Source organism: Artibeus jamaicensis, unplaced genomic scaffold (genome assembly GCF_021234435.1).
Source record: "Artibeus jamaicensis isolate MK-2021 breed Jamaican fruit bat unplaced genomic scaffold, CSHL_Jam_final scaffold_369, whole genome shotgun sequence".
Classification (NCBI taxonomy): Eukaryota; Metazoa; Chordata; class Mammalia; order Chiroptera; family Phyllostomidae; genus Artibeus; species Artibeus jamaicensis.
In genome coordinates this window covers 5,796,065-5,808,995 of record NW_026522042.1, presented here as the reverse complement: position 1 = coordinate 5,808,995, position 12,931 = coordinate 5,796,065, and the positions used below count along the sequence as shown (strand labels likewise).

Here is a 12,931-nt window from a genome sequence, read left to right as displayed (position 1 = left end):
GCAGGGAAAAACAGAGGGCAGTGGGAAATACCAAATATGAGAGGTACCGACTCCATAAAAAAAAAGCCAAAGGTGTGAGGCTACAGGAGCTGAGCAGGGCTGAGAGAACACAGTAGTATGCGGACCTCACTCATTTGTAGGGTCGGAGTTGACTCAATGGCCCCTAACACACACGCTGAATACAGACTTGCTCAGAATCACAGAGGGACAGATCTTGGGCTTATTCTCTTTAAATTGATTCTGTCCTATTTCCTACATGCTACGTACTGAGGCTGCTGAAGGCATATGAACATTTCAATGATTATTTTTGTGAAAGTGAATAAAGAGGAACATGATATACTTTTGTATTTTAAGATTTATGCAGCCCTAACTGGTGTAGCTCAGTGGAATGAGCATAGACCTTCGAACCAGAGGATCGTGGTTCGATTCCGAGTCAGGGCACATGCCTGGGCTGCAGGCCAGTTCCCAGCAGGGAACATAAGATTTATCAGCAAACTCAGAAATTAAAAAAACAGCCTGTTTATAGTATATCGTATTTCAGCTATAGTATATCGTATTTATAAGTGGCTTATATCACCTATTTAAGTGATAATCTTAAGTATAATGAAGTGTGAGGGCTATCATTAGTATCCTTGAAGAATGAAAAAATTCAAGGGTACATTTTAGAACTTAAAACACTTCCCAAATTGATATCCTCTCCTATATTAAACTCATGCATATTAATATAAACTATATTAGTCAACAGAATATTTTAGAGCCTCTAGAAAAGAAATATTACACATATCATGTGAACTGTGTATTATTTTCAGTTTTCTTGTGTGAAACTCTTAGTTATACCATGCTGATTATAGCTAAGACTTGTTTTAATCTAAGTTTATTTTTCTATCAGATGGGTTTGTAGTCCCTATATCTATTTCTGACTTTTGCTTATTGCACTATTTCCTCTGATCCATTAAACCATTAAACTAACATTTACCATTGTCTCATGGAGGTTTGGGCATCTGCCTCCACGGGCCTGAAGAGTGTTTCTGTTTCTTGTCTTTGGTTTCACTACCCGCCACTGTAACTTGACCACAGTGTTAGAAGCGCGTATCTGCATCTGCCCTGAAACAAATCATTTGCTTCCTGAAATTGGCAAATTGAGGTTGATGCTGAGGAACCAATCCAAGGGCTAAATTCAGGGATCTGGCGGAGCAGAGTATCCAAGGTGAAGGGGGAGTGGTCTAGTTCTTTGGTCTGGCCTAGTGTTGCCTTTTTATGCCTGAGCTGAACATCTGTCTCCTTAAGTCCCATTTCTCTTCTTTTTGCCTTTTCTCATGAACCCCAGGTGGTAAAGTGGTTCATGGGAAGGTGTTAGCTAGGCAGAGGTGGTGGTGATCAGTTTTTTAGGAGGCTAGTTAAGGGCATATTTCCCTCTGCTTCATGTTTTATTGAGAGCCTGGATTATATTATGGATACTATGAGTTGTCCCCTGGAGACCTTTTAAATAATTTCTTTAAAAATGTATTTCCTGTAATAATCATGCTTTGCATTTCATTCTGTATTTCTGTGCTCATCAGAATATAAACTGGCCAATACTAGTGCGCTACATGACCATGTGGGGGCACTTTGAGTTGTGAGAAGCGCTGTACCTCGTTTTTTTGACTGGCTTTTGCTATGTGGTAATTGTTAGGGAAACATCTGCTCACTGTCACATACTTTAGTATCCGATCTCATTGCGTGACATTTTGTTCTGTGACATTTAGTTCCCACTTGGGACTTGGAATTGGAAACCTAAAGTTAAGTTCCATTTCCAACATAATAATAGGGAATTGTCCTGGATAATGACGTTTGAGGTTCCCAGTAATGGAATTTCAACATAGCACTTTGGGAAAAAAAATAATAGCAAATTGTTATCAGTGATTTTCTTTATAAAAGACAAATATTTAGGTCCCAGAAACTGTTTGGATGGGATACTTTGGAAGTTTCTTAGTTTTGAGAATATTATTTTTTTTTGCCTTTTGGCCTCATGGTAAATTGAAGTGAACCCTCTTCAGGATAGTAGAGTTTGTATACTTATACATCTCTCATTTACTTTTTACACGGACTTTATTTTTCCTGTAAGGACACATTTGGGAATTTTTTTTGTATATGTGTGAAATGTTGAGTATACTTTTCTAACCTTAGGTTCTACACAACGGAACTGTCTCACAGGTTCTCTTTGCTGGTTCTTTCGTAACTTCAAAAGAGAAAGATTTCAGACCATTGCTGTTTTGCTTCTGTCTCGTGTTGGCACTTAGCTCAGTGCCCAGTGCCTTTGGTTTCTAACCTGGCACTAGGCTGGCGATCCCATTCTCATTCCCCAGTGCTGTTGGCACCACAGAGCTGGTCCCAAGCATCTCTCTCATTGGTCTGTTCCTTAGAAGCATTGTGTGTCCAAACTCTCCCATTGGCTTTGTAAACTCATATACGATTTAAGCTAAAACAGAGGCAACCATCATTCAGAAGAAGAAATAGCTGGTTTGCTCCCGTTTTGTCAAATCGTCCCCACCTCAAAAACAAACCAGCTGCACGTATGAGATGTCTTGGATCTAGTTCCAGGGGAAACAGACTCTGGGATAGAGGTTGGCTGGGAGGAAGTTTGCTGGAGAGCACTTGGGGCACCCGGGTGGGAGTGAAGGAAGCAGAGTCCGGCAGAGGGAAGGGAGATGATCTGAGATGCAGTCCCAACAAATGTCTCTGCTGATTCCACAGGGGATGACCCTATGGAATTATCCCCCGTTGAGCCAAGGGACAAGGCTTTTCCACCCAACATGGAGCTGTCATTGGCTGCACATTCCATGGAGGTAGGGGTAGGGGTAGGGTGGGTCCTGCCACTTGCCTTGAGCAGCTGGGGAGTGAGTCCTAGGTCCTGAAAGGGGATCGGGGCAGTGTGCCACCCACTTCTCCGCAGGATTCTAAACACTGAATAGTTCTCTTGGAAACAAAGATGTAGGCATAGCTTTTACTATTTCTCAATATAGTCTCAAAAGGATTAAGAATTCAGCAGAAGGTGCCACAGAGTGTAAAATACACGAGCTCTCTGCCTGTTTTTTGTACCTGCTATACTTTGTGGGTTGGACAATCACCACTTCTACTGTTGATGAAAATGATGTTTTGTATTAGGTGGTAAAAAAAAAGGCTGAATAATTGCCAAACTGTTGCTCTACTGAGACATGTGTAACTTTCTAGAAATGCTCATTCCTTCCTTTCAAGGAAATATTGTAAATCTCAGTCCACAGATAATGCCACCTCCTTACCTGCAGCGAGCAAGCTGTGTCTATGCCTGGGTTCTTTCCACTGTATTTCTACCTACTGTGTTCTAATGCCTTAGAAAGCCCTCCTTTCCAGGGGGAAATTTGTGGTTCAGACACACATTCCCTCCTTGGAGCTGACCCTGAACCCAGTATTCACAGTGCCTAGAAGTGGTGTTTTAACATGCAATGGTGGTCTAATCAATGGTCAGAAGAAAGAAAGAATACATAAAGTGGATATCTGTGTCACAAAGTAATCTCAAGGGAATGTAGAGATATTCAGTCATTAGTTTTTCACATTAGGAAATTATTAAAATAAATGTTCACAACTGACCCAAAAGAGGGCAGAAAATGAACCTGTATTGAGCACTTATTGATCATTAGCTGTTATAAAAAAACAGTTAATATGTAACATTCAATCTTTATCACTGTGTTAGATGTATTCAAGGGTTTCGGTCATTCATTCTTATTTTAAACAAGGCAACTTTTCAAAGTTTATACTGCCAGAAGTGGCAGAGCCAGCATTAAAAATCGTCTCTCTGATGGAAAAAATACGTGCTCTTCCTCCCAAAAAAGTATTCATAAAGAGAAATGTGTCACTAAAATGAAACAGCTTCATTATCCTTAGAATTGCATTTCTAAAAAATTGAAGAAAACACTGGGCTGTAAATGGTACAGGTTTAATTTTTTTGGTAGTGTGCCCATGTAATGAAGGCAAGTGTGGTTTTGGTATCAGGAGACCTGCATTCATTCCCTAGTGGTGAGTTCTGGGCAAGGAAATGGTCCGTAATTTTATTATTTATAAAGTTGGGATATAACTAGAATGACAGCGATCTACACTACAGCGATTTACTGCATTCAGTATGAGACGAATTTCGAACAAGTTTTCCAGCGATAGGACTCCGGGGAGCCTCTGAACCACCCTGTGATGTTCGGGATGCCGAGTACTCCGGTGGTTGTTTGCAGCAGTGACTCAGCACGGGGCCCTCCCACAGTAATTCTATTCTGTTGGGGGCCTGCTGGACCCTTGCTTGCTTAACTACCAGTTGTGCAGGATGAGTATGGAGGCTGAGATGGTAAAAAATGGGGGTAAAATATGGAGCACCTTAGGAATCTTGGAGATGATTGGCTTCACTGGTAAGTGGTTAGAGGGAGAGAAAAGAAAGGAAGAGAGAACATTTGGCAAATGTGTCTCCATTTACAGAAGATCCTTATCAGTTTTTAGAAGTGGATTTACTAGAGGTTTTGGAGAAGGAGACCCTTATTATCCTCCTATCTTGTGGTCTCACACAGAAGGATCCTAGAAACCTGTTCAGTAATGTATTTGGATTCAAAAGTTGGTTCTGCAATTCTACTGGGAAAATTAGGACGGGGAAGATGGAAGCTGGTATTGTCAATGTGAACGCGGGGAATCCGCGTTCTGCTGGAACCAGAACCCACCTCTGGTGGAACCTACCTCTGGTGTGAACGGCCAAGAACGGCAGAGGTTAGGACTTCTAACCCACCACAGGCCCTGTGGCCACATTTTGTATGTATTTTTTTCCAATGCTAGTAATGAATAACTTCAATGATTAGAAACCATGAATTTTGTCACTATGGAATATTTATATACATGGAGACAAACATGATTAAAAAGTAGAGACCAGGGCCCTGGCTGTGTGGTTCAGTGGATTGAGTGCTGGCCTGTGAAGCAAAAGGTCACCAGTTTGATTCTCAGTTAGGACACTTGCCTGGGTTGCAGGCCAGGGCCCCAGTTGGGGTCGTACCAGGGGCAACTAATCAATGTATCTTTCACACATCGATGTTTCTCTCCCTCTCTTTTTCCCTTCCTTCCCCTCTCTCTAAAAATAAATAAATAGGTTCTTAAAAAAGAGTAAAATTACATTTAAAAAGATGTAGACAGGAGACTAACAATAATTCCAGGTACCCAATATTAATTAATCGCTTCCAATAGTCTCCGCTAAAATGACTGCGGAGTCTTCATTCACTTAAGTAGCTCGAGTAGGTATTGGTCTAAAGTCTATCTCTGAGTCTTAAGGAAAGAGCTTTTCACACAGCAATTAAACATCACCTGGAGTTAAAAACGAGGAGAAAGAGAAACTGTTGCAGTTGAAATATGCTGATTTGACTACTTGTCAGGGGATCTTGGGGGATGGAATGCAGAATTCTCCTCGGGAAGATAAGGAGGAAGGATTGCCAAACTGACTTAAAAATACTATTTAAAAAAAGTTCCTGTTGAGTTTCTTTTTTCCTGCATGAGGCTAAGCTTGCGTTGTAAAATGCACTTTACATCCAATATTCAATTTATCAGGAAAACTAATAAGATACTGTTTGTGTCTTTACACAGTGCCATTTTTGGGTTTCCTTTTTTGTTTTTCTTAGTAAAAAAGCTCCCCTCAAGCAGATATTTTCTTATGTAATTTTTGTAGACATTGCTTCATGTCTGAACACTTTGATCGTGACTGTCCCCCCAAAAAAATGGTTATTGAAAAGTCTGGTGTTTCAATACCAGCTGTTAAATATTTTTAAGGTTGACTTGAATTGATAAGTGACCCCTAACCTAAATGTTTCCTATAACCATAAAAAGCAGTCTTTTCTTGATTTACAGTACCTCATGAAATGCTGATTTTAAATCACTCTTTTTGAAAGACTTCTCTGGGAATATCTGCATTATCAGCAGCTTAAATCGACCACAGACATGATAACTAAATCATTTAGAAAATTGTAAGATTATTTGGGCATTTGAGGCATGTATAAGGTGATTAAACCCAAATTTTAAGAGGACGAGGCTTTGCCGCACTTGGTTTTCTGCAGCTGGGTCCCTGCCTGAGTTACACGGAAGCACGTGTTCAGTTTACAGTTGCAATGAGGCCCTGGGGTGTTCTGGTTCTCCATTTGCCGCGCTCATCTCTGGAGGACGCAATCACCTGTATTAGAACATGAACGTAGACGCTTTCTGTAGGATGATAAAAATATGGTAGATAATACTTGCCACATGAATATATGGTCGACATATGGCTTTCTCTTTGAGTATAGAACTATGATCCTTATAGCTTCTATCATGGAGCCACCACCTGGAAATGTTCATTATTAGCCACTTAGGAATGAGATCAGTTCCCCTGATCTCACTGGTTTGATCATGAATATTCCATTTTAAATAATATACAGGGTTTGCAGAGGTGTTTCTGGTAGATTATTCACTTCTAAGGGCGTTTTGTGTTTTATTGCTCTCTAACCAGCAAAAGAAAGAAAAATGCACATTATAAAGTTTTTTGAAATTTCATTGAATGTACACAAGACATAGTAAAAGATATAAAGCAGATTTTTTTCTTTTTATTTTTTATTTTACAATTAAAAAAACAAATGGCATTTCATTTTTAGATTTTATTCTACATGTTGATATACTTGAAAATACTAGTACATAAACTCTTGGGATAAACTTAAAGGAATACTTATACTGTCACGTTGTGATATAGGTTGATACTTAGTAGAAGGACCACCTTTTTTTTACTTAGTGAAAACTTGCATTCATCTCAATGATCATTCTGTGAAGTTTGCAGAATTATAGTGAGCCTGGCTATCGTCAGAGCCCTGGTCTTGGCTTTAAAACAAAACAAAACAAGACAAATCCAATCTTCCCCATTAAAAAAAAATGCATTATAGAATAAGATCTTGAAATCTCTGATTTGAATAAATAGGTGGAGGCTAATTAGAATTAGTGACAAATGCAGGATTTAAAGATATGTAAGTCAGTAGTCTCATTTAAGCAGATGTCGATAAAGACCGTTGTGTTTTTGAACTGCCCAGCACTGCCCTTTGGCACACTGCTTTCTATTAGTTCCAACTGCGGAGGGTGCCAAAATCCACACCTTGTCACCTTGGCCGTGTTACCGAAGCTTGGTCATCACAATGCCCATATCCCTTGTCACACGGGTTGCTCTAGAGGTCGGTGTGTTATTCAGACTTGGCCCATGTGACTCATACCTAGGATGTTTCCATTTTAGGGCCTTGAGAAAAAGGTTTTGGGTGTTGGAGTTGGAAAGAAGTAAACTGGACGCAAGCAGTAGCCAAGCAAATCAAGCCAATCAGAGATAAGAGCAAAATGAGAGCCTGAAAGGAGGCGGGTCTTAACTGCGTCCTGTCCTAGTCCTAGTCCTGGTGCACATAGAGCTGCCCTGTCTGTCCAGGATTCCTTCCAAAATGCCCCCTTCCTTTTCTTACTGCTTAGGGTAAGTGGCCGGAGTCCCGTGCAGTGAAATAGAAAAGAATTGTTCACCAACTGTAAATGTGCTACTTCTAATGAACTTGATATCTTCCCTGAAATATATCATGGCTTCCTACAGCTATCTGTATTTAAACAATGACAAGGAGAAGATAAATCTTACTTTTGCGGATAAGCATAAACCCTGAATTCACAATATCAAAATCACTAAATCTGTGTGGCATGAATGTGTATCTATTTAAATAGTGTCAATAACCTTGTGTGGGCCCTGGATCCAAGTGATTCTGTATTTTGTTTTCTCTCTGCTTTCCCAATCAAAGTCACTGGCCTGCTCTACCCCCTTGAAATCAGATTTGGCAGCCCCCTGGCCTTCCTCCAAAAGTGTCATTGTTTCACAAGCCATTCCCGTGTTCAATCCATCCTCCTTTATCCACTGTGTAAACGAGGTGGACCTGGCTACGTGGGGAAAAATGGAAAGCATTTGGTTGTTATTAGAGTAGGGATAGCGGCCTCACACATGTAAAGCATTAAAGAAATCTTACAAATGGTTGAGTGATGTTTTCTCAGTTGTTGTTGTTTGGGGCTGCGGGGCATTTAACCACATCCTGCCATGCACACGACCCAGGAGCGTCTCTCTTTAGGACCAGGTGAGGTTTTAGGCTAATAAAGCAAACAAGGACGATATCTTTATTTTCCTTTTCCAGCATTTTTATTAATTTATTTAAATGTAACATGCTATACACTGTTCAGCCATCTGGGAGGTGGGAGGAGAGAGGGATGCTGTGTCTTTATGACGCGTCTCCTCAGGAGCCTGAGCTCAAGGCTGATGCCCGTTTCTGGCTGATGTACCTTGACCTTGTGGCTGGGCCGGGGGTTGGGGGAAGACAGTTCCCACAGAGGCAGAGCTCCCAAGATCGTGATGATTTTTTAAAAAAATATACAACATTCAGGACTGGAACTGCTTTTTCTCCAGTAGCACAATCCAGCGGCAAAGAGGACCAGAATTCTGTCTCAATATCGAGCAAAGATGCCATTTTTAAATACAGGAGAACCTCATTACTCCTTATCAGAATGTTTCTGCATCTCTGTCAATTTGCGTGTGTGTGTGTGTGTGTGTGTGTGTGTGTGTGTTGGAGGGGGGAGAGGAAAGGGAGATGGTTTTCATTTTTTGCTTCTGCAAGCTTTGATGCATGTTGCTAGGAGCTGTTTTGCTGTTCTGAGTACATAATGATGACTGTTTACACGGTCTCTGTGGCAATCTAAATGGCCATGTGAAATCGGAACCCAGTTTGTGCCCTATCTGCTGTTACCACGGTCATCCAATACTATATTGGTCTCATCAAACATTTAATTTGGGTTGTGGGTGGTCCGTGTTCATGTGTCAGGTGCAATTATTATTTTAAAATAAAAGAACAAAGGTAACCTAGTTCTGAGAGGAATGCATTACACTGTAGGTCCCAGACTCTGTTACTCATTCAATTTTAACCTGCGGAGTCCAACTGCAAAAATTAAACATTTTTAGTTATCTCATTTGTCAAAAAGCAAGTTGGAAGCCAGGTGCCATGAAAGGCAACTTAAGCCATAAGCCAATTTACTGCTTCGGATGCATTTCTTTAGAAATCCCCAAATTTTTAAGGAATGAGAAAAATATGACCTTTTGTAGGATTACTCTATGGGAAAGTTTCTTAATAAAGCTAATTCTTAAATCACAGATTAACTGGAAGAGCTGGTTAAGCATTGACACAATTAAGTTCTAAGAGAAGATCACAAACCACCAGCCTTTCTAGAGGTTAAACTTTAGTAAAAGAACACGTTTAGTGAGTCTTTTTTCTTGTTCCAAAATATCACATCCAAACAATACACAGACCTTTTCAAGACAAGAAATAGGAAGATAAAATGGCAGCATCAACATACTCTTATAGTTACCACTTGAAATATTTAGAACAAATAGTATTTTCCTACATTTTTAAAATCACTACAGACACTGCAAATAAGGCTTATGTATTTCTTTAGTAGAATACAACCTGATGCACTGTTTCCTATGCCTGCTCTAACAAGATGAATTTCAACACGTTATAGTCTTCAAATCTACAGAAAGGAAGTTGTGTTTGGTTGTGTAAAGACTAGATCGTACGGATGGAACAGGTTTCAGTACATGGTTACACATATACTAGGATACATCTGCTTAGGTGAAGCCCCTGGGAAAGTTGCCCTTCATACCAAGTTCCTTAGACCTCCCGTGGGGAAGATGCACCCCGGGGGCGGGGCTTAGCATTCTCCTGTACAAAGACAGCCTCCTCATCACCTCCCACTGTGACACATGACAGGAAATCACTAGTAAATAATAAGGCTAGGCTACTAAGGTGTACTTAACAATTAATTTTCCTTCTTTTGGTATATTCTTGGAGACCCATTGATGTATTGGAAGAGAAAAGTTTAGCCTTCTGGTCTAGGTCTTAGGAAAGGAAGACTTAGCAGTGATACGTTTCTAAACGATGGGAGACATCTGTCACTCAAGCCATGCCACAGCACTGTCAGATGGGTATGGTTGATGGTTCTCATTATGGACATGCTGATTAAGTCAACGGATGGCCTGTGGGGCACTCACTCTGCTTCTGTCTGCAATGTCAGGTCCTCGTCCGGAAGTGTTTGCCAAGTTCTAAAAACGCTTTGTCATGAACATGCATGTGGTGTGCTGAAGAAAAAGAAAGGGCCAATCAGGGGGCAGCTGCTGAGGATACTCTTTAAAACCCCGAAAGATATTTAACATCCTATTAAATAAATAACTTAGAAGGAAATAGAAAGGGATGAAGGCAGAATGCACAAGCATACCGTACTATTGGTTTTGTTAGAACAGTTTCACACTAACTTGTGTACATTTTTCAGTCCTATCCGATGCTTCCATGATGCCATGCCCAGAGCTCCTTTGGTTGTGCACAAGCATCACCCAAGTGCTTTCCAGCACATGCACGCATGTCTTACTGCTCATTGAATCGTCAGGCTTGAATGAGCAGTGTAGGTCTTTGATATGAGTTCATATTCCATAAATAACTTTTCCAAAGATCATTCAACAGGTTGTTTCATGTCCTTTACGTTCTATCTCAGATGTTAAAAAACAAAATTCAAGCAAAAACCTAGCCATAAGGTTGTTCGCTTGGGAATAACTTCCATCCCACTTGATCCACCTCTATCTCAGTTATAAGGCATGATACGGACTAAATAAAAGAACCTCATACTTCAGCAGTGAGTACAAAAAACCATCCAAGATTCCCTTTCTTTCGAGCAAACAGATGTCTGCTGTGTGTCTTTGCCTTTTGAGTTATTATCTTCATGAAGAATACCCACTATTCCCGGCCAAAGAGCCTCCGGTTCTGCTGCACCCACAAGCACTGCCTTCTACGAGTGCACCACCATGGGAAGAAAATGAGCTGAGGTGTTTTTCCTTCGAGTTTTCTGTCCTCTTCGGGGAGCTCCTTTTCCATTCAGTGCCACGTACATCTGCCTCCCATTGTGCTGCCAGTTAAAGGATGCATAGGTGTTGTATCCGTTTTCTTCTATCCTCTCCTTCAGCTTACAGTCATTGTTAAATTCTTTCTGCAAAGAAAAAACAAGATCTTTTATTCTTGCGATGACAATACTTGATTCCATTGACACAAACCATCTGTAGAACCCCACCCAGTTCAAGGCTGTAGTTAGCTGTAGCTTGTTTGCTGCAGACATTTGTCCATAAGTTGTGCAATTAATACACAGTGTCTACAACAGAAGAGTTAAACTCATAAGCATGAAGCAGATTCCGTATTTGAAGGCACATAGTTATTTTAATTGGCCATCATAACCTCATACTGGGGTCCTCTTAAAAAGCTGGCACACCTTGAATATGACATGGTGTAAGTGCCCATGACAATTATCATGAAACAAACATGCCATGGACAATCTATGTGATGAGTCTATGGTAAAGAACAGTGTAAAAATCTTTTTTTCCAGAGTAGTAACTAGGGTACTGCACGGGAAAAATGAAATTACACAAAAAGGTGGACTTTTTAAGTTTTCAAACTTTACCTGTAAATCCACAATGAACACACCCGCACTGATGAGAAAGCAGATCTCATAGCAAAACCATAATAGATCTAGGTAACTGCGAGGCTGGGTGGAGGCAGGGGTGACTTCCTCTCTTCTAAATTCCAGATTTCTCAATTTTGAAAATTATGTACAATTTTCCATAATTTGGAATTTTGATAAGTTTTATTCTGAGATCTAGGAATGATCGAAAAGTAGGAAATGGAGTGCCTTACTTTGTAAATTACCATATCAAAGAAATTATAAATACGGTGACTAGCACTGCCTATATTGGATAGGCCTGAGGACTTTGATCTTGGGAAATTCCACTCTATGGCTATCATGCTTTGGCTTCGTTTCAAGTGACCATGTGTTTTTAAGGGAATCTTTTGGGACAAGGATTGATGTCTTATTCATTCCATAAATCCAGGATCTCACTCTGGAGTTAATAACAAAGGGAAGGTACCTCACTAATCTCTTAACTCTGGCTTCAAAACTGTCCTTCTTCCCTTATAGCCAAACTATAGTTCTTGAGTTAAGAAGCTCAAGAATTGGGGCTTTTTCTCTTCTGGCTCTACCTTCTCCATCTAAACCAATGAATAGCATTGGAGGCATATTTCAGTTGAGGTCTCTACTGGGCAGTTCAAACAGTTTCTCTCACTTTTTTGAAATTTCTACTTAATTTAAAATTCCTAAACATATGTATCTTAAATGTTCAGGTTTCTGTGGGTTAGATCATAATTTTGAAAATTGTCAGTCATCCTAAACAGCTATAGTTTATTTTAACTGTGGTTAGTTTAAGTTTGGTTACCTGGAATTAATTTATCCTGTGTGCTTCTCTTATATAAAGTAATATTTAAAAGTAACATTCGAATGCTTTATTTAGTTAAAAGTAAAAAAAGGTACATAGTTTTAGGTAAAGATTTTAATATGATAAAAATTCTGCCTTTTAAAATCATTAGTAGGGTTTTTTCCTACTTATTCATCTTAGTTTGCTTAAAACTCTATGGTTTTTAGCCCTGGCAGGGTAGTTCAGTCATTTAGAGCATCGTCCTGATATGCCAAGTTCGCAGGTTTAATCCCTGGCCGGGCACATAGAAGAACCAACCAGTGAATGCATTGATAAGTGGAACAACAAATCAGTGTTTCTCCCTCTCTCTCTCTCAAAATTAACATATTAAAAATATATAAAACTGTATGGTTTTCAAAGCAAAGATGATTTTTTACATGGATAATTATATTAATTTCAATAAACTGGGTGCAGTTTAGACACTGGGAGGACTAAGATGATTTTAAGTAATTTTGTATTTGAAACAGCTGTGTGTAGACACGGAGCAGTAGATACTTAACTATTTCTCCTCCCTGGAATAAATGTGTAGGT

General features: G+C 39.9%; 1 protein-coding gene across 1 annotated transcript in view; it reads right to left on the bottom strand.

Annotated features, from left to right (window-relative positions):
- Positions 1-6,643: 6,643 nt before the first annotated feature.
- The window catches only part of FGF10 (fibroblast growth factor 10), an 84,416-nt gene continuing 78,128 nt past the window's right edge, over positions 6,644-12,931 (bottom strand). The window contains exon 3 of the mRNA XM_037145104.2: positions 6,644-11,088. Within this exon, the coding sequence (XP_037000999.1) occupies positions 10,891-11,088 (198 nt within the window). The 3' untranslated portion in view covers positions 6,644-10,890. The remainder of the gene's footprint in view (positions 11,089-12,931) is intronic.